This window comes from Trematomus bernacchii, unplaced genomic scaffold (genome assembly GCF_902827165.1).
Source record: "Trematomus bernacchii unplaced genomic scaffold, fTreBer1.1, whole genome shotgun sequence".
Taxonomy (NCBI): domain Eukaryota; kingdom Metazoa; phylum Chordata; class Actinopteri; order Perciformes; family Nototheniidae; genus Trematomus; species Trematomus bernacchii.
The window spans coordinates 10,484,316-10,509,826 of NW_022987593.1; the positions used below are offsets into that span (position 1 = coordinate 10,484,316).

The window sequence follows — 25,511 nt, forward strand, 5'->3', positions numbered from 1 at the left end:
TCACACAGTTTATAGCTGCCTAGAAGTAACATTTTAAAAGTGTCTTATCAGAGAACTTGATATGCCTCCATTGGACTCCTTTTGTTGTTTACTTCCCTAACATAATGACATCACTACTGTATGTAACACTCAAGTTAACCAATCAGAGCAGACTAGGCTCTGGTTTTAGACAAAGGGTGAAAAGAGGTGCTGCAGCACAGGCAGTATGAGAGAAATAAAAAGAGCTTTTTGAACATTAAAGCATGGAGACATGTCACAGTACAGGCAGAAAATACAAATATCAACCAGAAAATTAGCATAATAGAGTCCCTTTAAGTGTAGTGTTAGTGATAATCACATTGGCTAATTATCACACACAAGGCATTTTCAAGTTTTGTGTTTCCATCTGCAAAAATATATTCTTTAAACTTCAGATCTGGTTGGACAGGTAATTCATCAACACACATGCTGCCACAATGACTTCTGGTCATAGCAACCAGATACTGCGTTCCTCACCAGACAATGAATGGATGCATTTCCTCCTCATTGAACTACAGGTAATGAGTGCTCCCATTGTGCTTTCAGATCTCTGTGCAGTGCGCTCATAATACACCTGTTAAACTTCCATTGAACTGGAATGATAAACATTAACTATATCAGCTGGTCATCAATTTAAGACAGTTGTTTTTTTTTTACATTATTCTCATTGCATCATCTATTTGTTTTCAAGAAAAATCTTCACAAATTTGCATTGTAATCTCTGTTAAACAAGCACAGGTAAATTTTCTTCAAACAAAGCAGACGTCAATGTTAGCAGTATTATGTAACCACAGGAAGTTGGTAAACCTTACAGAACAATCACATACTTTATGCAAACAAAGAAAGTGAGTAAACAATGTTATCTCCAGTGCGCTGTCAGCATGAGGATATTAATTGTTTAGCCCTGGAGCCGCTCATGTGACATCGTATAACTCAGGGTGTGGCTTTTCAAGACCTGAAGTCTAGAGAGAACTTTCTCACAGTTAAGAACAATTTCAGGCAGTCCAAATATAGTCATTAAGCGTATTCTTCGCCCAGAATAAAGTTATATTTCTAACAAGGAATCCAATTAATTACTCTTTTTGTTTTTAAGGGATTACCCTGACGATAATTTTCTCTATTCATAGGTCTTTAAAATGTCCAAAAGTATTCAAAAAAAGTATATGTTTAGGAAGAGAATGGTTGACATACATGAGTGATTCTACAATTTAGGGTACATTCCATGTCCATTGATGTCCATTGATGATAATTATAATTATTCTAAGTATTTCTTCAAAAATATCATATTTTGCCTATTATTGGAAAGCATGTTATAATATCACACAAACATTATGTGTATCCTATGCTTTATTTAGCTTGAAATGTGTCATGATGTTCTTAAATTGTCAATTTTTGCTCTGTCCGTTTTTCAGTTGAGGGTGTCTTGGTTTCAAAATAATGAATAAAAACCATTAAAGTAAATAAAAAAAAGTATTCATTTATTTCAAAAGTCTAAATACTAAAGAATAATAACATATTTTTAATTGATTTCCTCCTTTAAATAATTTAAATATCTTAATATATGAATGTCCGCAAAAGTTCTGTCAACTATGTTACTAAGAGAACTCCCCCCTTTAACTCAAAAATGGTTTGTCCCAATACCATGTCACCAGCATCACATGATGCCATGTTCCTCTTTGGCAGACATTTTGAACACACTGTGGTGATTGTCCTCTAATTTTTTACAATATTTTATGTATAATAGCACATGGTCAATTAATATACTCATTGACAATCAACAATGTTACGTACATTGTTATGGTTTACAATTGTTTAATGATTTTAATTCAATTATATGTTCAAATGTGATGTTAACCTGTTCAAGAAAATGACATGTGGTCATCCAAGCAAGGCCTACCATTGAAATGATGGGTCAAAATAGGGAAATTGTCAACTAAGTTACCTGTCAACTGAGTTACCCAGTACTGTAATAACTGTAGTAACTTAGTTGACAGGTAACCTAGTTGACAATTTGTAGGACATGTAGACGTCATTACACATCATTATCAATGGAATTTTGCACTTCTGCCTTGAAATTAACATAGTGCTGATGGTTAATAATGTGTCCAGTCAACTATTTTATTTGCGTCAAATGTTTGACTTTCATTGTCAACTATGTTGCACCTCATTTTTTCAAATTTAAAATATCTAAAATAGTGCTTCTGATATCCTTTATAGTATAATGTATATCTACACAGGTTGGAGTTTTACATGACATCTCTTAAAACTATCAAAATGACCTGTATGGTAGTTTTATAATACAAAATATCCCTAAACTTAATGACAGTGCTGAACATATCACATGAAAAAACAAAACTTTAATACAATTCTTTTTTAAACTTTAAAAAATCTTTGGATATATGGTAGAATAGACTCAAGAGCCTTTCAAATGTGATTTTACTTGAAGTGCAGGACTTAATCAAATGATTGTAATGACATCAAGTTTGTCCGTAACATAGTTGACAAACTGAGTAGTGAAAACATCCTTTCCCTTAAAATAAAATAAAATAAAAAAATGTTTAAGCTTTGCAACTAGTGGATATGTTACACTGAAGAATATACTAACTTGAACCACTGATTGTTCTATTGAGAAAGAACACTTTCTTTGTACTGTTTTGTTGATGTGAAATGCACCCTAAATTATAGAATCACTCACATACTGTACTTGCTTCATAATTCATATGTGTGTGTGTAAATATTCTATATAATCCATATATTATGTCAAAATAATGTTCAAATTACTTTATTTGGGTATTTTTATTAGGTACTTCCTAACATTTAACATAAATAGTTGGTTGATGCTTTGGTCACTTTGTTCTTTAAAATGTCCTTTGAATAGAAAATACTAGTCAAACATAAGTCAAAGTCAAAGTCAACTTTATTGTCAATCAGTTTGTGTGTACAGACAGAGAGATCGAAATACCGTTTCCCACAATCCCGAATATAAAACAAATGTGTATAAAAATATGTGTGCAAATATGTATATATATATATACACAGAATCAAAGACACATTTTTACTTGTGCACACATTAAGACCTAAATAAAAACACAACAATCAATATATACAAAATAACAGTCACTTCAATATTTGAGAATGTACATTAGTGCAAAATTGTAGATAGAATGTGCAAAATATTAGTGCAAGACAAATGTGCAAACACATTTGTATAAACTACTGTTGGATTATGACCACATGCTGTGTACTTTTGTTCAGCTAACTAATAATAATAATAATACATTTTATTTTTAGGCACCTTTCATGACACCCAAGGACACCGTACAATTTGTTAAAAAAAAGAAAACGCTAATAGGCAACAGAACATGATAAAACCAAAAACAGGAAATCATGGAGGAGACAATCAAGTGGACACAAATGAAACATATAATGACTAACAAACAAATGTTCTTATGCTAAAAGAAACATATGCTAACAGGACTTCATTCTCAAAGTTATTGACTAAATAACAAAGAGGTGCTTTTTTTGTCAGCAGCAGCCAGAGGAAGGAGCTGAAGGAGAGAGCTAGGTGAGTGAAAAGTGTAAAATAAAAACATTCTTATGCCTAAAACCTTCTTCGACAGCCACAGACTTTTACTGCCGGCCACTTGGGCACCATCACTGGAAAAGTCATGGCAGACTGCTTTGCTTATGGGAACTCTTCTCATTTGGCTCTTGTACAGATTTTCCAAAACAAGGAGACATTTTACTCCTCTGTGAAGCTTTCATAATCTCACTTGACATTCCCACACAGCCAAATGCATCCTCTTATCATCATCATCATATCAACGTATAATGCTTTGACCTTGGCCACTACTAGGCTCCAACTTTTACAACATGAAATATTTGTTTTAAGTTTTTTTCTTGTGGGAACTTCAGCACGATCTTTGTAATAAAAACATTCCTGTTAGCTGAAGCACACAGCATTAATGGGATTATGTGCTCGGCAGAATCAAAGCCGCTTGGCAACAGTATCAAAGGCCAGCATCCACTGCAAGAAAATAAAGCAACTTTTTGTTATGGTTGCCAATCTTTATGAAATGTGTTTGAACAGAGATAGAGCTATTCAACAGCAAAGGAGACACATCAAGGTCGCTGGGGTGGGTGTTTGTCTATGACACAATGGATACATATGGACTTTGATCTCACGCTGTTTTCTGGAGATTATTACCATTGAATCCATCACCTTCATGTCATAAAAATAAAAGCACAGGGACATTAAAGCAAGAGCGACAATGACCTTTATGGTTGTCCTGAAAATGGTTGCCAAAGTTGCCAAGACAGGAGGCAATAATGATCAATACACTCAGTTATTGAACATGGAAAAACCCATTGTAAAAAGCCAGTGGGCATAATGATAGTAATAAAAGGTCTACGAAATAAAACCTTTTCTCTCCAGACAGCAGTTTGAGACAGTAATCCACGCCTTTGTCACCACTCGGCTGGATTACTGTAACTCTCTCTACATGGGGGTCAGTGGGTCCTCCCTCGCTCGTCTGCAGCTGGTGCAAAATGCCGCAGCAAGGCTTTTAACTGGCACGCGGAAATATGACCACATTTTCCCCATTTTGGCTTCGCTCCATTGGCTGCCAATACATCTTAGGACTCATTTCAAAATCCTTTTATTTACTTTTAAATCACTAAATGGCATGACCCCACCATATCTTTCTGAGCTGCTACACCCTTACACGCCCAACCGCCCTCTCAGGTCAGCGGATCAACTGCTCCTGAATGTGCCCAGAACCAAGTCAAAGCGGAGAGGGGACCGTTGCTTCTCTGTAGCGGCTCCCACACTGTGGAACGATCTGCCCATGCATATCAGACAGGCCTCCACACTGCCTGCTTTTAAATCGCTTCTTAAAACCCACCTCTTCTCCTTAGCGTATTAACATCTTTTAGAGTGTTGCTTTTATTGCTTTTAAATTGTCTATTGTTTTTACTTGTACTTGTTTTATGGTGTGTGAGCTGAGCTGTGTTACTTTTTGTATGTTTTGTTTTGTTTATTTGACTGTACAACACTTTGGTCTGGAGGTTTAAAGTGCTCTATAAATAAAGCTGTATTGTATTGTATTGTACGAACTTGTTGTGTTAGCTCCCATTCAACTAGTAGTAACTACAACTTGTTTCTCTTTTGTAAACTCTAATATGGAAATAGCTACAATTAAAAATATCAAAATAATAAATGAATAGAAAAGAAAGTCTTCAGAAATTCATTTTTCTTCTCTCTCCATGACAGCCATGCTTGAGTAATCACATTCAATACCATGTTTTTCTTAATAAAAGGGGCAGCCAGCTATGTTTCCAGTCATTGGACAAAGATGTGTGTGTTAATGCGTCCCATTGCTAGGTGGCAGCAAAATAAATATAGCCTACTACACATCATGGACCACAACAAGCATGCAATGGCAGAGCCGTGAAGTTTATATGGACAAATTACCGGTTGCATTGATTTTACTTCAAAATAAAAGTGCAATTATGAATTACAAGCAGCTTTGTGTTCCAAAATCAGTCAGTAGCTTACATCAAATATATATAGATAAACAGAGATCAAACATATGCCAAAAATGTCTTTGTGCCTGTCTGGAAATTTCCATTTTATCAGGCCACATATCCCACATAAAAAAATAGAAGATTGATGACCCTCTCCACTTTCGAAACCCCCAGAAGCATTTTTTGTAAGCATGTTTATTGAATTTATACATTTAACCCATTATACATACATATGATAACGCTTCCCATTGAGAACTACTTTATTTCATGAAATACATCAAGTTATTATAATAAGTAAGTAATAAGTAAATTAATACATTTAAGGATTCAAGGTAAACCCTGCAGTGAACCATTTTGTCTTTCAGTCAACCGCTTATATGTTGTTATTAAATGTTATGTTTCTTCCATTGGGTCTTGATTTCATTTTGTATTCATATAAAATGTGTAGTGAGCATAGTCTCAGCCTGGAGTGCTTTTACTTTGAAAACCTCTAACCGGAAACGCCAGGTTTCATCATGGCGGACTTGACATTTGTGGAAGTGTCTGAGGTGAAAACGGGAAGCAGGAACCGGGAAATAGTGTATAATGAGACCACTGCTGCTGCGCCCTCCGCTCGGCTGCCTGGACACAGTTTTCGGCTCATTTCGTGCTTCTAGAAACAAACTCGTCACACAAGCAGCAGCAGTTCCGCATCTGTATTATTTCAGGAAAACGATGCACTATCAAACGGAGGAGAGAGGACGCCCCCATTCTCCTGACTACCGGATTTATTTTAGTAAGTTATTATCATCACCGCCATGGGGACGAACCAATGCGTGTCCCATTCATTTCGTAGTGTTTTAGCACACGCTGTGTGACAGGTACCCTGCAGGTCAAGGTTTGACCTTTGAGTTGCATGTGCAAGGTTGTTATTGCCTTGTAGCACTATTAGCACTTAGCTTTGGAGTGAAACCCCCATTAAAATGCTCAACGATAGTTCCCCGTTTGCTGAAATGGTGCATAAGCAGAAAGGCGAGAAAGATGTTTCTATTTAGATCCGGGACACATCCTCACGTGGTTTTTACATCCTGTTTGGGCTGTCACGTGGATAATAGCTACACAGAAATATTAAATATTGAGATTAACTAGTACAATTATGATATAATGCAACACATTATTAACCTAGTAAAGTGTCACTTTGTTCTGTGTCCAATATGGATAATGTTACTATATTTGGTCGTGACTGTAGGTGTTTTAATTTAAACAATAAGAAGGTGGCAATTTATAGTGTAGTATATTATAAATGAAGATGAATGACTAAAAACTGATTAAAATATCCAGCCTTTCTTAGTGACTCGAACATTGCTATGACAAGAAAAACTATGCCTATAAAGGTCACGAATACAATCATATATTTTGTCTCAATCAAAAAAGCAAATGCTGTATTTGGCTAAATTTGCATTTCATAGAATACTTCAGCCACAAAATGCATCAGTTACTCACCCATTGTCACTTTGAATTGTTAAATATAAACGTGTTTATCTCGCATGCTTCCAAGGTGAATGAAGAATTTAAAAAAAGGAGAAAAGACTTGATTTGAAAAAAAGAGGCCACGTTTAACAAAAGCAAAACTTTATCTGTTTACAAATAATTGTATGTTCATACTGTTTGTATTGAGGTTGCTGTATTATTTAAAACTTTTTGGGTTTGTCTTTTCTCAGAAACATCTGATGGAAAATACATTTCACCTTTCCATGACATCTCACTCATAGCGGAGACAGAACAGGTAACACTTTGATAACACCTGAGTGATAGATACTGTAAAAAGTTCACAACCTGGATAAACACAATATTCAAACCAGCAATTTACACATTTGTTTTAACAGGACAATGATGTGCCAGCTAAAAAGCCCAAGAAGAATGACAGTGAGGTAATGTCTGATTACATTATTTATCATAGTTTGACCACCTGGAAACGTTCGACCCCAGCAAACACTGCATAAAGCTTTCTTTCTTCCTCCAGGTGCTCTTTAACATGGTGGTGGAGGTACCTCGATGGTCAAATGCTAAAATGGAGGTGAGAAGGCCATACACTACCTCACTTTTATGATTGTTTATTATTATTTCACATTTACTACTACAGCTACTACTGCTTAGGTAAAGGCTGGTATTGACATTTTCAAGTTATAACTGGAACGCCAACTCCTATTCATTGAAACTCCAAGAATTTAACATGAGTAGCCTCAAACTATTACTGTTATTATTTAATGTGTTTCTAAACTGAGGATCCAATACTAGCTTTTTCCGCAGTTAGCATTGCAGTAGCTTGATGCTGTTTTGAGTGTTAATGACACTGAAAACATTTAATTAAGTTTGCAAAATTACACAAGTCTTATTTGCTTATTTTTCCAGATTGCAACTAAGGAACCCCTGAACCCGATCAAGCAAGATGTGAAGAAAGGAAAGCTCCGGTATGTTGCCAACATATTTCCCCACAAAGGTTACATCTGGAATTATGGGGCGATTCCACAGGTGAGGAAAATGCACGGAAGAAAATTAAGTTATTCAGGCTTTTTATCTAAAAACATCCATAAGACTTAGACCTAGTGATGGTTCAAAAAGTTTGGTAGAACATTTTCATTTCTTACATGTTTTTGAACGGTTTCTATGGAAAGACGTGGGAAGACCCGAACCACACGGACGCAGAGACAAAGTGTTGTGGTGACAATGATCCCATCGACGTTTGTGAGATCGGCACCCAAGTAAGACTGCTTTAAGTGTTTATTAATATACAAATTCTATCATTAACACCTCTTGTTGTTAAATACCAACTATGTGCAATATATATGCGGTTAAAAACTGTGCAATATATACCTGGCTGCTAAATCCTCAGAACTGTTACTTTTTTTGTATGCATGCTTAGGTAACATTAAGCTGTCTTTAGCTCTTTTCTGCTGTAACAATGTAACGTTCCCCTCTGTGGGACTAATAAAGGTATTATGATTCTGATTCTATAGGTTTTTTAATTACAATAGGCACTTTCCCACCGGAGTACTTTTACCCGTACTTTTCCCGTTTAGTTCCGTTAGTGCCTGGAATTTTGCGTTCACACCAAAAAGAGTACTTAGTTCCGAGAACTTTTACCCCCATTTTTAGTGCCTGCTAGAGAGGTGGTACTATCCTGGGGAGAGAAAAGTACCAATTTCGATTGGCTGGGCGAATTGCAAACCACGCCCCGTAAAACTCTGAAAAGTTTTGTGAAGCCACCATTGTATTTGCTGGCATTAGCATTATTAGCATTAGCCCCACGCATCAACGGAGAGAGAATAACTTATGGCAAAACAAAAAAAAACATGGGAGCGGTGGAGTGATGAGGAGGTGTCGGCGTTCTGGCGATTTACTCAGAAGGCTTCAGTAGAAGCTGCTGGGAGTCCCAGCAGCTTCTACTGAAGCCAGTCCCCAACTCCGGGGACTTCGGGTGGCAGTATACGCCGTGAAGTGGTTTGCGGCCTGCCAGTAAACCCAAAGAAGAAGAAGTGACGTCAGCGGCTTCATTTGCGTAATCTTCCCTCAGGGAACTTATTCCGGTGTGAACGCGATCTGTACTAAGTTCCATGGGGGTACTAAGTGCTGGGCACTAAGTACGGCAAAGTACTTTGTGTGAAAGCGGCTTATATCTTTCGAAGATAACTTGGATTGATTTGACTACTTGTTTGTTATCTGTTGTGATGTTTTTCAGGTGTGCTCTCCAGGTCAGGTGATCCAGGTGAAAGTGCTCGGTATCCTGGCCATGATCGATGAGGGAGAAATGGACTGGAAGGTCATCGCTATCAACGTTAAGGACCCTGACGCCAAAAAGCTGAACAGTGGGTGTTTTCCTCAGATCACATCAACCACATCTAAAAACGGCCTTACAATGATCCATTGTCTAGCCTGGAATAATTTAGTTCAGGAATCCTTGCATCAGGGAAAATAGGGATTTATCTATACGCAAAACTTTTAAGTACAAATGGTTTTATATTAAGTGTCAATTAAAGTAAATGAATATGCCCAACCTATCTCCAGAGCTTGTCAGATCCACACTTTATCACATACAGGGGCGGACTGGGACTAAAAATCAGCCCTGGAATCTCACCCAGCCCAGCCCACGTAAATCCTCACTGGGGGGGGGGGATGGGGGGGGGATGGGGGGGGGGGGGGGGGGGGCTAGTGAACTGTCAACAACCTCTGTCGGCATTCTACAGATGGCCAGTCCGCCCCTACCGGTAACGAAGTGTAAATGAAGTGACAATGATCCCATCGACGTTTGTGAGGGTACCGGCCCATCGGGATTCGTCCCGACATATGATAAATGGTTTGTCTGTCTGAGTTGGCAAGTCAGACAGAAACTTCAGACTATAGTTTCAACTCTTACCTAAAACCTTCCCTGTGGAGTTTTCATTGTCAACACAGCTTTGTTTACAATCAACATTTCTCTACTAAACTATTGTGTATATCCTAAAGGCATTATAAACATGCTGAATGTTTCTTACAGCATTTGAATAACCTGTTTCTGTTCTACTTTTAAGCATGCATTGTTTACTATACAGCTGCAACCTTCTCCTAATGTGGTTTTAACAGGGCATAATAAACATGTTAAACTGAGTTTCTCCACAAATGATCCTGCAAAAGCACCATGTTAAATCTTGTGCTCATATGTTTGTTGAAAGAAAGTCATTAATAATAATAATAATAATAATAATAAATAATAAAGGCACAACAATTACTTTCTAACTATTTCAAAAGTACTTTTCTAATTAATGACATATATACTCGTAATAAGAGATGGCAGTTCTAATTAATTACCTTTCTAATCTCGAAAACGTTTCTAAACAAATACCATTCTACTGAAGGATGTACATTTTCAACATACTCTTTATTTTGCAATAAGATATATCCCTAAAGTGTAAATGGAGTCAGAGTCGTATCTAATTTATATTTAAGACCAATTATTGTGCATTTAGTACTCTGTTGTGATTCTGTTAAATCTGGTTGTGTTTTCTTCAGGCATAGAGGATGTCCGCAAGAGCCGGCCTGGTCATTTAGAGGCCACTGTCGACTGGTTCAGGAAATACAAGGTTCCTGATGGAAAGCCTGAGAACCAATTTGGATTCAACGGACAATTTAAAGACAAGGTACAGAAACATTTGTAACACAGTATGTACATTTAGACATGTTTACCCAGGGGTAGAGTCTTTTGTGGCTTAAATTGAATGTATTGCTCCCTATGAAATCAAATGATGTGTTTTTTTGTATGTATTGTCCTATAGGACTTTGCAGTTGAGATCATAATGTCCACCCATGAGCACTGGAGGGCACTAGTGCAGAAGAAGTCAAACAGCGCAGGCATCGCATGGTAGGTAGGAGGTGAAACTCCTGCAGTGTAAAGTTATGTGATGTATATCATTAGCTATGTTTGGTGAATGAACACAACTTTTATTTTTGTATAGCAAAAATATCTCCTGCTGTGAGAGCCCCTCTAAGTGCAGTGCAGAAGAGGCCAAAGAGGTGGTGGAATCGGTGAGTTCTTCCATATGCTGGGGTTTCAACAAATATTATAGCAAACATAATACTTTTAGATAAAACTGTGTGAAAGTTATGTTTAGTAATTCTCCTGTGTAATGTTTGACCCTTCAGGCCCCTGCATTCGACAGTGCACATGTTGCGTGTCCAGAATGTAAGTACACAAAGTCTAACCTGCATTAAATGTGTTTAGTTTTTTTATGATTCAATGCTTTTATTCTTATTCTAAATCTTCTCTCGCTCGCACAGTGGGCAAGTGGCATTTTGTCTGAGGATCTGAAGACAACATGGAAACCAACTTGAAGCAGCTGAACACTTTTGAATGCAGCTTGATTGATTTTTGGTAAGGACACATTTTCAGCTGTAAAAAGTGCCATCTGAGTTTATCAACCAATCATTTGGAGTAAAACAATGTAATGGAAATTCAAAGGACTTGAAAATGGGACAGTGAAGATCTGTATGAGATGTTTTTTTAGTGTCATGTTGGACACCAGATTGATTTATAATAATATTTTTAATTCAGAGGTTAATCCCCCCCAAAAATGTATCTCCTTTTCCATTGAATTTTAAATGATATTGTATATTTTCTGTAGTTTCTTTGTGTCAAAAGTCCAGGTCCAGCCTTATATGGGACTAAAGTCATGATACGTTTTTTTGGTTGGGCTTTAGGACTGTAATCAGTTTCTGCGAGAAACCATAACGCAGTTTGTTTGTAACACCGATTCCTTTCCGTTTTGGTAAATCAAATAAAAAAACAAATCCATTAATAAAGTATCGTCTGTCCAGTTTCATCCATTACTACAAAACGTCAGCATGTGGACAATAATGCACAATAATTTAATTACTAGTATTAACAAATAAAATTGTTTTAAATAAATATAAATTTTATTAAAAAAACACCCACATCTCAGCAATATCAGGAATGATATAATTAACAGCTTTCAAATAAACTGCATTCATTACATTACAATACTTACAGTATTAATAACCATCCTTAATTCCATTTTCGTAGCATACCAAACTTCAGGAGAACAAAGGGAACGTTCAAAAAATAAAACGACAGGGAAAAAGTTGCACATTTTTTTTATACCCTTAGTGTCTAACTGCAAAAAGACCAAGTGTGTATCAACTTCTAGCTTGACCTTTGAGCTGAGCACGTGTTAGCGCACTGGTTAAGCCCCGAAAGTCATTCAAGTAATGTTGACTCACTCAGAAACACTCCCAAGCATCTTCAAGTATGGCTATGCTTTTAAACCCGCTACATCTTAGACACCTTGGCTTTCTCAACATCAACCTGCTACTGTAGCTGGGTCCTGTACAAGGAAATTCAACATTTTTAATGTATATTTGTTTACACAAAATTGAAACAGTTTAAAAAAAAAACTAGAACTTCTAATATCTGAGCTGACAGGATAGTATAACTGTAAACATTGCTGTGACAGTGAGCGTACATTTACAGACTTCCTGGATAATCTAACTGTTATCACTCTGTTAACCTGAACGAGCCGAAATAATAATTACAGATATGACGAGGATTGCTGATGTGCTCTGTGGGTCGGTTAGACAGAACAAGAAGAACATACATCAACATCAAAGAATGAGTTGTATTCCTGGAATACAGGTTCTTGGTATGTACATTGTGACATAATTTATTTATTTTTTTAACACATTTACAATCTATTTAAATAAAACGTTTTGTAATTCTTTATTACATATTTTTTTCCTGAAAAAGAAATGAAGTGCTTTCAGAAAATGAATATCTTGAAGAGTGGGGTAAGTCATTACTATAACATGACAGTCATATCGCATTAATTAAATCAAACAGGGAAGGAAAATCATTATACAATTGCTTAGTGGTTATAAATAAATTTAACTTTACACAGGCACAAAGATGTGCAGCTATGTTAATCACTGCCCTGGTCCTGCCCCATAGCAAATACATTGCTTTGTTACTTTGTCAATAGCATACTTTCCCTTTAGTCAACTCAGTGCATGTTCAAATTACTTTTAAAAGATTGACACTATCCCACTTAATAGAAGTAAAAAAAATTGCAGGAAAGTATCTTGTGGAGCAGATATATATCAGATTCAGGATGCAATGGCCAGAACCTGAATTAGAAAATGACCGGATGAATTCAGACGATGAACACGAAGTAATTTGAAAATGTCCCTGATTTGACAGTAACTTCAAAGATTCAAGTTCAAGCAATACTTTCTAGCAGACAGATGAGAAAGTAAAACATGAACTGTTATGCTGTTGGTGGCCTGAAGTTGCACATTTTAAAAGTAATATACAAAGGATAAAAGAAAAATATGTTTTAATCCTATTGCCAAACTAGTTTTGAGGTATATGAAAGGTTTGCACTGTACATTATTTAAAAGCCTTCTCACTGCTCAAAAAGTCTCACATTGTATGTTTCTAGTAGGTTGGATAGCACCTTTGTTATATAAAAATCAGTTGAAACCCAAAGTAATACAATGAAATAGACTGTTATCATTCTTTACAACACAAAATCTATAACAGTAATTCCAAAAAGAAATTAATTTACTGTACAAATCTCACCTGTTTATCTTACAGTTAGATTACAACAATTAAAGACCCCACAGCAAGCCAGCTGCCTCTGAACCGACACTGAGCTGACCCTGTTTCATGTTCCTCAGTGTATAAAAAGCACATTTCCTAAGCACCACAGACATACAACTACACGCAATATTCACAGTCCAGGTTTGTTCAATGAGCCCAAGGTAAGGAACATTGAAAACAGTTGTTGACGACAAAGTAAACCTGGAGAAAACAGAATATGACAAATGTGGACTTTTTTCCCCTCAAAATGTTAAAAAAAGCACCATTTAGAATGGCTGAATTTACAGTATAAATGACATAGTAAATTGAAAGAAGCACCAACACAATGATAGTTAAAAAAATCTTTTTGCATGACCTTGAAACATTTCCCCGGATTGACCATACAATCCAGTGTTATAAATTATGAATTTAATTTGAGTGGTGCGTAGAAATTAATTATTCTAAATGTAACGATAAAGTTAACTAGATTTCATGATTTAAAACTATTATTAAAACATAAAATTCTCATCATTAATAAGTGCTCTGAGAAACACTGACTTGCCAAAAACCATTGTAATGCTGATTGACTGACCTTGGGAAGATATTTTCAGTGTCCTTTTGAGATAAGTTATTGAGTGTCACTCGTAGAGTGCGGTATTGTCATAGTATGATGGAATTTGAGTTTAAATAAATGGTAACAATCACACACGTTAGCACCATGAATGTTGTCATTTAAAAAAAGTCAGTGTTTTATGCCAAGAGTAGAATTTTGTAAGAAAAATAAAGCCACAAAAAAGGAAACTTTGTTTCCATTAAAAATAGGTCCTTATGGATTCGATTGAAAGCACCAGAGATTTTGACAGTGTGTATCTTGCGAAAGTTACCAAACAAAAATAAATACATCCTTAGGAGGGTCAACAATCGGAGCTTGATTGTTAAAGAAGTGAAAGACCTGATGGGAAAGATGATTCATATCTCAGTTGATCACGGGTTCCTTTTTCAACACTGTTGCCGACTTTACGGATAGGAAGGAGTGTTTAGACGAGGCCAGTGGTGCTTGTGTTCTTTGTCCGTCATAAATAAAGCACCTTAAATGTCCATCTTACACAAACTGACTGTATGGGCCTGTGACCTTGGTGAAGGCGTATGGAGTTGTATTGACACAGCTGTTTGTTGTGGACGTCATGGACCCCTCCATTATCGACTGGATAAAGCGCTGGTAAGTTTCCCCCCCGGGGGGTTCTAAAAACTCTGGAAGCTCACGCTTCACCGGCTTCTTGCTCTTGCTAGGTGTCCCCTCGCCACCGTTCTTTTCTGCGTCTTCCTCCTTCTCTCGAGCCTTCTCGGCCATCTTGGCTTCCCATAGTGACAAACCATGCTTGGCCTCGTTCATATTTTTGTGCTGGTAGAAGACCAAGGAGATGCGCGTAGGGTGAGTGCGGTTGGGGTTCTTCACTGGAGTTGTAGCATGGAGCTCTCGTTTTGCACACTCGATGAGGACTGAGCCGTGGCTTGGTGCCAATGCCACTCCGCCGATGTCTGGGTCCAAGAAGTTGTGCTCATTGTCCGACCACACCTCAGGTTTTTGCGGGGTTGTGGGAGTCTGTGGTGTTCCAGGCTCTTGCTTAATACCAGAGCCCATGAGGCCCCCATTAGGCATACCTACCCCTGGCTGTGCTTCAGGGTGTAAACCCCCACCAGACATCTGAGCAGAAAGCATCTGTGGGCGAGGCAAGCCCATCTCTGTCTTGATTTGCATATGGAATGGATCTTGGCCTGGAGCTACGATCTGAGGACTCCGAGACAGGTATGGATTTGGGTATCCTCCAAACTGATTGCCTTTGTTCACAGCAGCATAGTCTAGACCCCCATGAGCTGAGGGTGCTCTTGAGAGGGGGTCCATAAACTGGGAGTCTGGGGCTCCATTAGGACCATAAGGGGAGTAAGGTCTCATAGGGTGAACTGGCCTCATGCCGCAAGCATTGTAACCATTGACCTGTAAACCTGGATCACCATACCTTGGCGGATAATTGACCTCATAACGTTGCTGTACACCGTACTGCTGCTCTGAGTAAAGCGCTGGCCGCTGTTGTCGATACATGTCCAGGTGCTTGGGGTTTGAGGCATAGTACGGATGGTAACTGTCCAGGGGCATTCCTCCGTTACATTGATAACCTGGGTAGGGACGATTTGATCCATTTATGCAAGGGTTCGGTACGTGAAGAGGAGAGGGGTAAGCGCTGGTTGGTGTTGGTGGCTGAGGGGGATACATGGTACCTGGCCTGGAAGTGCTTGGAAAAGACCCAGGGTGGTTGGGGAACCTGGGGTAGCCGGCTACATTTGAGCCAGGATAAGGGGGAAGAATGTTTTGGTGCTGTTGTTGCTGTAGTTGCTGTAGTTGCTGTAGTTGCTGTTGTTGCTGTAGTTGCTGTAGTTGCTGATGATGGGCCCCCATGGGGTGTGGTGGCTGACCTGCCTGTGGGATTGCTCCCACAGCACCTTGGATAGGTCCTAGAAAACAAAACCACAAAAAGGTAAACAACTGAGCAATCCAAAGTCACCTTTTGTCAATAAATTGCTCTCAAGTTTTTCACTACAAAGATACTATATTTAAAATACATATAATAAAATGTCAGAATAAATGCTACCCTACCTGCCATAGGAGTGATCTGAGGAGGTCTCTCATAAGTGCCAGCTTTTGCCTTGGCCAGGAGGGCCTTTTCTGCCTTTTCATTGTCCAGGATGGCATTCCTCTGGGCCGCTGCCTTCTTAGCATCCAGCTTTTTTTGCCGACAAGACTTGGCTGGCTCTGAAAGCATGCGCACCTGACGGCGGAAGGCACTGAGGACTTGGATGGCGCCTGACTTGATTTTCTCCTGTTGAGCCTCCTCACTGCCAAATTCATCTGTGTTGGAAGCCTTATAAAGAGGCAGGACATGGAGCTGCTCATCCTCTGGTATCTTTCCAATCTCCCGGTTATCCTCACCTGTTAACGTGCACACCTGGAAAAACCATTTGTGTTTAATACTCTTATACATTGTTTTGAACTCCAATGGGACTTCTAAAGTAAAGCCCGATTTGCATTTTGCAGTTTCTTCTCAACAAAACAAGATACTTCTATAAATATACAGTCCATCCACCAGGTTTTGCTTACCACAGTGCTGCCTCCTTGCATGTTGTGGAGGTCTCTGTGAGCGTGTGCACAGAAGTCCAGACAAGCAGTGACACCAGAGAAGGGACGGCCGTCCTTGAACCCCAGACGACAATCTGGTGCCCTGTGTTCATGTTCCACCTGTGTCCAGGAATCATATGACGTGCATTTGATATTTAGAGTTTAGAAGTCACAATACAATATAGACAGGAAATCTGTACCAAACTACTTCATTATGTTTATACTTTGAGCAAATACCATGTGCATTGTTGTATGCAAGTATCACTCACATGTACATATGTTAAATAAAATCAAAGCTTGCTTTAGATTTGATCTGAAAAACAATGATACCTTTAAGAAACAGGACATTTTTGTTATATTCTTTGATAATACATTATTTCGATGTAAGTGTGGAAACAATTACACACCTGGTTTCCATAAGCATCAGGTGCCAAGTTTTTATACAAAGGACCCAGTAAGGTTGCTAGATTTTGAAAGTTGTGCTCCAGTCTCTCTTCCTGAAAGACAAAAATCGGCCAAAATTAGTCATCTGAATTTATATTAATTATTATATATTATATATTAATTAATATACGATAAACATGGAGAATTATACCTCTTTCACATCATCTCCCAGTAACTTGAATTTTCTTGGTATTTTGCTGCGGGCAAACTTGCAGCCGTTGTAGTACATGCTCCAGGAGCAGCCGAAGGAGAACGATGCTCCACAAGCGTCAGGATTTAACCCCTGGCAGGCACAGGTTCTCCTGAAGAGGGAGAACGAAAAATATTAATGTTCCAATTTGCCCAGGTCAACTCAGTGTTCAGAACAAATTGTGACTTTTTAGTTATTGAAAAGGGGAAATAACAACCAAACATTGACGACACAAATGTTTTGTTTTAAAGGTGGGGTAGGTAAGTTTGAGAAACCGGCTCGAGATACACTTTTTGTTATATTCCATGGAATGCTCTTAACATCCCGATAGCAATGAATATCTTAAGTGCTTTGACCAAAAATCCATAAAATAAATGTCATCTGTGGAAGCCGTAGTACTGTAAAAAGCACGACCAATCATTTTTGCCGGCCCGGCTAAAATAACTGGATGGCCTACCTGCCTGTCAGCCTTCCATCTGTGCACAAACTTATCTCGTGCCCTCATTGGTCATGTGCGCGTTCATGTGTGTTGGAGGAGGGGCTCTGTAAGGAAGTGGCAGATTTTTTCCGGCTGTGTATTTTCAAATTTTAGCGATCTCGAGCCGGTTTCTCCAAAATTACCTACCCCACCTTTAAACAACTTCTATTGCCCACTTGGCCAAACTTGAATTCTGTTTTGCTGTCACTTACTCCTCATTGATTGCACATCGTCTCTGGGTGTGGGCTCCATGCTTTGTTAGAGTTTCTCGTAGCTCGAGGTAGAGGCGGTCAGCCAGGCTGGGCTGGATGCCCTCCCAGACCAAGATTACAACAATGATGCAGGCTGTCTCACATTTGTGACCACTGCGCTCCCGCACTAACACCAGTAGCTTTTCATCTTCACTTGATCGACGAATCACCTGAAACATGAAAGGTAAAACAAAATTGTAGGTATGTAAAGGCAAATACAAGGGAAGCTGAAAAGCCTTTCCCTCAAATGAAATATACAACACTGGTTCTTACCCATTTGGCTATGGGGCACCCTTGTGTACTTTTTCCTTCCTTGCCTGTGTAGATTACTTTCTCAATCCTGATTGCAGGCCCAGTTAGACCAGATCTTTAAAACAAAGAAGCAATAAAGATAAGTAACAAAGTACAAATGGTGGTAATGTAACACAGTAATTTTAAAAACATAATCAAATTTGGGCTTTACCTTGTCTCCATGCTCTCACGTATACCGGCGACACTCGGAGCTGAGCCCAAGTGAGTGTAATATGGGCCTTCATCCTTCTCACTGATTTGTTCTAAATATCAAAGAAACATTAATATCTAGAAACCAACCGATCAATCATATTTCAGAAACAACATAATGAGACTCACCAACACAGTGGCAGGATGCAATGTCATATTGTGTTTTCAAGGGAGTGTCCAGCAGATTCTTTATAGGAGTATCCAATAGCTTCATAGGAGAGTCCATAAAGCTTTGTAAGAGAGGTTCCTTCTTCGGGGTGAAATCATGGTGTCTTTTTAGGCCTACAGCAGGAGGGGCAGCTGGTGATGATTCATATGCACCGAGGTCAGTGGTGGTCGACAGGATGGTGACAGGCCCAGAATATTCCACCTTGACCTTATTTAATGGATTGATGATAAGGGATTTCTTCTCAAACACGGGGGAAAGCTGGTATTGCCTCAGGCTTTGTTCCATGGAGGCCAAGATGCTTCCCGGCCGCCTGCTTTGATCACACTGGACTGTTTCATTCTCCTGCTTAATCTGCACTCCACCTAGGCCTGCCTCTCGCATCTGCAAATGCTGCTCATGCTGTTGGGAACACTGCATTTCAAATCTGGGTTCGTTTTCCATTTTAATAGTGCGCAGGCCATGTTTGGGATCAATAGTGCTCTGAAGGGGATGAGGAGGGCCCTGGCGCTCCTGCCTTTGTAACAGGTGCATACGCAGGGCTGCATGCCTCTGAAAGTCTGCATGGGGACCCACAGGTGCCAGAGGTAGTCGAGGTCCCCTTTGGAAGTGAGTGCATGATGTCTGCAGCTCCTGTTCAGCTTTAACATATACCTGTTGGTTTAACGCGCCTTGTGGTAAGTGAGGTTGTGGCGGCGTGGAGGTCTGGGAGAAGTCTGCACGGTTGGGCTGGTGGCAGTGGTTGTTAGGCTGTTGTGGTTGAAATTGCTTGAGGTTACTGCTGTCTGGGTTTGGTGGAAACTGTCTTTGATGTTGTTGATGTTGTTGTTGCATCTCTGTGGTGTTATTGTAACTGAATGTTGCACGGTCGCTGTGCTGAATGTGTTGGTTGTTGGATTGAGAAGAATTGTTTCTAGGGGGCTGGTTGTGTTGAAGCTGCTGCTGACTTGGCTGAGGCTGACTGCGGGGTCTGTAATCGGGAGACTTGAGTGGCTGTCCCTCAAATTGTGGTGGGTGAGACAGGGGACGTTGGAGATGACAGTGCTGCTGTTGTTGCTTTGTTGGTGAAAACCCAGGTGACAGTATATCCTGCAGGTCAGGGTCTTCACATAAGTGCTCTGACTGCATCTGGGTCAGGTAGTGGCTGTCTGCCTGCTGATCTTGGCAGAAATTACGCTGCTCAGGCATTTTTTGGGGTAAGGGCTGTTGCATTTGAGGTGTTTTCGAATTTGAATGCTGCCACTCAGGGGCAGTGTTGTGCTGGGCTGGAGCACTGTGTGTTTGGGCCTGGAGACGTTCCTGCTGTTGCTGCTGGAAGCTGTTGCTGCTATCTGTGAAACTTGACTGTGTCTGGAATCTTCGCACTGGATTTTGCTCCATCATCTGGCAGTGAACCTGGGGGTTAGCTATCTGCTGCTCTGACTGAGGCTTAGCAGGAAAGCCCCTCCACATGCCCTGCTCTTGTGCCCGGGATGACAGGGCGCTTGCTGCTTGCTCCTGGGAATGTGAAGAGCTCAGCGCTGCCCAGGCTCTCTGGTCGGGACTTAGCTCAGACGTGTCCTCCATACCGTTTTCTAACCCAGCATGATGTGGCTGCTGACGACTTGGCCCCATGGGTCCTGCGCTGTCAGCGCCATGTGAGTTCCCAGCATTTCGCTTAAAGGTCTGGGCTTGAATCTCATACTGCTGGCCCCTGTCATTGCCATGGCGCTGATGCTGAATAGACCTGGGTTCTTCACTTTGCCCCATCTTCTGTATCCCAGAGTTAGGAAAGTGTCCATATCCACCTGTCTCTGCTGCCTGTGGAGGAGCATTGCGCTCTAGAAAAGAGTTCTGGTTAAACTCTTGGTTGGCCTTTGCATATATTCCTTGACGATTTGTGTCATCTGGATAGCACCGTGGGCCATTTTGACGTTGTTGTGAGCTATTAGCAGTATTTGCAGTTGGCATCATGCCAGGCAGCTGACCTAGAGACCCCTCTTGACCAGAGTAAGATGGTGTCCGCTGCTGATGCTGTTGTTGCTGCTGCTGTTGTTGCTGCTGCTGCTGCCTGTGGTCTGCTTCAAAATTGTTGGAGTATCCATTCACTACAAAGTTGACAGAGTTATAATTGTTGCCACCTTCAACATTACTTGATGCCACAGGCCGCTGTTGCTGTGAGTCAGGCATCTGAGCTAAATTGGGCATTCCTGAGGTTAAGGGGGGTTGAGAACTTTCACTGGGTAACTTATTTGTCAGCGAACCATTGACAGCATCAAGCTGTTGCCCAGATGTTTGCGGTGCGATTGACACTTGCTCAGGATAATACTGAGACAAGGTTTTTTCTAACAGATCACCAGGAGTGCCTTCTATGTTTGAGGGAGGGGATTCAGCACCGTTTGGAATCGAGCCTTGTTTATTTCTTGGCAGACCGAAAATATCTCCATTGGGAAAATTAAAGTTCCTGTTGTCCAACTTAATCTCTGTCTGTGGGGAATTGCGTTCAAACTCTGTTGCCTTTGTCAACTCAGGAAAGCTATCCACCAAACTGGAGGTAATATCATCATTTCCTCTCATTTCAGAATCTACTTTAAGTTTCTTGGGTTGGTGGGTCATTAAGGACTGCTCATTGAGTGCATGCTTCAACTCGCCATTCATCAATTCTCCGTTCATCGTGTAGGGCCCTTGATCGAACAGCCCTTGTCCAGAAGCAGGACTGTTGCAGTTCTCCCTGTGCCTCTTCATGGAGTTGGCACCTGCACTGGACTTGTAATGGTTCCAGTTCGTATCTCCAGCGTTCTCCAGAGAATCACTCTCTGAAGACTGGCCTCCATTCTGGAGTTTGTGAGGGATGTTGCGAGATGTTCCAAATTGTGATAATATCAAACTTTCTTCCGTCTCATGTCTGGCCTGTTCTGTTTCCATCTGGCCTGCTCAGAGTCCATCCACAGGGCTGCCCTCTGTCCGTCCTGCAGGGCACAAAGAGGAAGAGATTGTTTTAGTTACATTATTATTATTCATCATCTGTTTTCCAATACAATTATATGTACCATGCAAACCAAACAAATATAATGGTATACAGTACACAGCAGTTCTCGCAGAATTGTATTTCCCCCTAGATCAGTGCAGGGACTTTACATGGTCATATATGATCTTCTGACCAACACCTAAACTCAACAATCGTGAACCCTAACGGTGCGTCTACACAGCAGCGTTAAAAAACGCTTCTGCCCATTCACTTTGAATGGGGTGACGTCACTTTCCCTCACTTTTCGCCGAAATGCATTGTGGGCAGGCGAGCGGAGATTTTCAGGATTTTCAGGATTCAAAGTTGAACAATGTTCAACTTTTGAGGCTGAGGTGGAAGCGTCAGCCAATCAAATCCTGTGTACGCAAATCTGACAGTTCAAGCTCTAGCCAATCAAACGGCGTGTATGCTGGGAGAGACATACCGCAGGTCATTTCCTCATATTCCAAAAAATGGAGGAGAAATTAGCGGTAGGGAATCAATCACCCGGTGCTTTATGACCAGACCTACCGGGATATAAACCGGAGGAGCCAGGCATGGAGGGAGGTGGCAGAGACAGTGGTAGGTTTTCGCCTGTTTTGGGGAGTTTATATCCAGTTTACTTCGGGCTTTTTTGCTTCGTATGTCGCGGGCGGGAGATTCATGTGATTGGTTGTTCGTGCCTTGCTCGCAAAAAATCCGATACGCCCACCTCCAAGATTTTTTTAACGCTGCTGTGTAGACGTACCGTTAGTAAAGGTCTGAAAAGGACCTGGGTGAGGGGAATGTCAGTATAGTAATTTGGTAAATTTGTTAAAGTAACACAATCCACTTGAAATGGATTCATCCCGACCTAATCCCTCAATTTAACAGACAACGTATCAAAAGGTTTCCTTAAGGTACACCAGGTTTTGAGGTCACATTTTTTTCAGTGCCCAGTATCAGGAGTGCATCGCAATAGTGTTTCCTTTTGAAGACCCTTATCTCAAACTGAATGCTGTGTCTTCCTGTTTTGTACAACTGTTTTAAATGTTTCGAAAAAAGAGGGAAGGATCGTGTTAGGACAACAATGTTTGGAAACAAACCAGTTGGTTCAGTTTGCCTAACAGTGCAATCTTTCTTGGACAGACACAGGAAGAATTGTATGTCTATTGACCTCAATCTGGATTTATATTGTAGTAAAACAATAGCTTTGATAGTTTTCAATACAGATGGAAAGAAACTTGAAAAATGGTGGTCAACATGCAAGAAAAGGAGCTTCTTTCTTTTTTTCATACATACAGATACAACCTCACCACCTTCAAAAAACTTACAAAAACTCACCTCTTCAATCTGGCTTTTAATGTGTGATTGTTTTTGTATTGCTTGATTTTAAATGTAACTATATTTATTTGTTGTTCTTTTCTTTTCACTATTTCTGTAAAAGCGACTTTGAGCAACTATAAAAGCACTAACAAAATAAATCTATTATTATTATTCATCCGATGATAGCATCTGTTTAAATCCATTTTCTAGATTCTGACCTCAGTCCACAGCCACATGAGTGTTCTATGAAGTCACTCAAAATCACGAGTGATACTTTTTGGTTTATCTGTAATATCAATGTCAGAATAAATTATAAACTAAACATGAGTCCAGTTGATTGAAGGCAGTAGGATGCAAGGTTAATGTCCCAGATGGTAGATGGTAGATGGGAGGAGGAGCTGGCTGCTCGTCAGCTGTTCAGTGGTGCTTTTCCTCACCCTGAACACATTGTCATGTCAAATATGCAAATGCTACTGGGTTGTCTAGTTTGAGGCCTTTTGTTATCATGGTTCCTAGCCATGTAAGCTTTTTGCCATGAAGCTATGATGAGAATACAAATGTTTCCCACACTAAACTAAACCTTCTGGCTAAACTTCTTTACACAATGTTTTTTCCAAGTCTAAAGAGTTTGTTAGCATCACATACATTGGAATTTGTTCGTTGCTATCTGGTTCCATCTGAGCATTAAATTAAGCATTAAACATTTTTACTGCACTGAAAAAGTATGAACGTAAAAAACAGGTCCAATAGATCCAAGATAAATAGGACACATTGTGAGAGTAGCTTCAAATTTCATAACTTGGGATCTTAAGATCTGGTAACAAAGTCATTAAATAAAGTAATAGTGATGTATTGAAAATAAGATCTATACAGAAGGTTCAGCAGCAAACAGAGCTTATGGTTTTATTTGTGCTTTCCTTGCACCCTTTCTCTCTGCCTAAAGCATATAGATTCCAGTGATTCCAGCAGAACATTGATTTCTGTCTGCCTCCCTCAATTATTAATGCATGTCACATCCGCAGCATCTGCAAAACAATTCCAGCGCGTAGGCACAAAGAGACGCAGTCTAATCCATCATAATTATGGGCAACTCTCTTGCAGATGCTGAAGGAATGAGCGGCTGACAAGCACCACGAGGTGCCCACATTCAGTTTTACAGTAAAAAATATTAAGCACTAAAGCTCTTGAGAAACGGATCTTAGTTATAATGTAAATTCATGGTTGGCAGGATTAGGGAGTGTCCTTATACACCACAAAACATCAAAGAAAGTATAATGACATTTTTATCTTGCATGTCTTTTTATTTGACTACATTATTTACCTGGTTTTGACTATCGACTTCCAAGAAAGAAATAAACCGTCATACAGTTTTTCCATTTCTGTTTAGCCTGCGGTATCTAATGCAATATAGATGGCCATCTTTTCAAACATTTTACCACATATGTTGAAGACAAGAGAATATACAATTTTCTGACTTGAATTGGTGTCCTGACATTTTGTCTGCCTGCATCCCACAGCCACAACAACCTTTACTATGAATACTCACAGACATTTGGAGCGCTTGACTAGGTCTGAAATAGTATGTGATCCTTTTTTGATTATTGTAAAACATGAAATACAATACTTTAAAGACGACATGTATCATCCTTTAATTTCTCTTTGTTTCTCATACTTCATCCAGGAAATAATAAACCTGCAGCATATAATAACCAGATACTAATGAAATTATAAAGTTGACATTTATTTGTCAATTATCAAACGTGTGATCATGATGAATAATTATACGTGATGTGGACAGGTCTTAAAGGTTTTAAATGCCTTGAAAGTACATATTTAAATACAACAGGCATGAAATAAAGCATCCTGTCATACCTAAGATCTTTTTTCCAACTACTGTATATGACTGTTTGTCAAACTGTCCGGGCAGCTTCAAATAGTTTTAGTAAATGGTCTGGCACAGCACGGTGTCCACCAAACGGCACTGTTCATCAAGGCAATTTAGGTTCCTGTAAGTTAAAAAGACTTCCTGCTTTAAGTTCTTATACAATTAGGTCAGCTTAGCTCTTTATGTACTTAAAAACAAGTAAATAATGTCCTTGGAGCTCTGAGAGAGGCCTGGAGTCACTACTGCCGGCTGCTATGGTAAAGTTCAGAGAAATATGCTTTACAACCTTTGAACACATAATTGGATCCAGCTTGAGGTTCCCACAAAAGGCCTCCTGTTAATGCAAACCTACTATAGGCTCACTATAGGCACTGACTAATGTTTGGGGGGGGAAAATGGAAAGAAAAAATAGAGAAATATTTGAGGTACTATGGCGTGTTTCATTTGGCATGATCATTCTCCATCATTGCGCCCGATTACCACAT

At 39.6% G+C, this 25,511-nt stretch overlaps 2 protein-coding genes across 3 annotated transcripts in view; one reads left to right on the forward strand and one right to left on the reverse strand.

The window, feature by feature from the left end:
* The first annotated feature begins 6,075 nt into the window (after window positions 1–6,075).
* On the forward strand, window positions 6,076–11,857 carry ppa2 (inorganic pyrophosphatase 2). Its single transcript, XM_034130497.1, has 12 exons — window positions 6,076–6,319; window positions 7,245–7,309; window positions 7,410–7,454; window positions 7,547–7,600; window positions 7,936–8,055; window positions 8,199–8,285; window positions 9,263–9,389; window positions 10,570–10,697; window positions 10,833–10,918; window positions 11,013–11,082; window positions 11,200–11,239; window positions 11,335–11,857. Exons 1-12 carry the CDS (start codon window positions 6,130–6,132, stop codon window positions 11,355–11,357), a joined length of 1,035 nt encoding a protein of 344 aa, XP_033986388.1. The 5' UTR covers window positions 6,076–6,129; the 3' UTR covers window positions 11,358–11,857.
* A 90-nt stretch (window positions 11,858–11,947) lies between these two features.
* Window positions 11,948–25,511, reverse strand: part of tet2 (tet methylcytosine dioxygenase 2) — a 32,359-nt gene continuing 18,795 nt past the window's right edge. For both annotated transcript variants that reach the window (XM_034129456.1, XM_034129457.1), the window contains exons 2-10: window positions 18,814–21,798; window positions 18,647–18,737; window positions 18,457–18,550; window positions 18,145–18,353; window positions 17,416–17,566; window positions 17,228–17,317; window positions 16,803–16,940; window positions 16,302–16,650; window positions 11,948–16,159 (exon numbers count right to left, since the gene is read on the reverse strand). In XM_034129456.1, the coding sequence (XP_033985347.1) occupies window positions 14,751–16,159; window positions 16,302–16,650; window positions 16,803–16,940; window positions 17,228–17,317; window positions 17,416–17,566; window positions 18,145–18,353; window positions 18,457–18,550; window positions 18,647–18,737; window positions 18,814–21,754 (5,472 nt within the window). In that variant the 5' untranslated portion in view covers window positions 21,755–21,798 and the 3' untranslated portion in view covers window positions 11,948–14,750. The remainder of the gene's footprint in view (window positions 16,160–16,301; window positions 16,651–16,802; window positions 16,941–17,227; window positions 17,318–17,415; window positions 17,567–18,144; window positions 18,354–18,456; window positions 18,551–18,646; window positions 18,738–18,813; window positions 21,799–25,511) is intronic.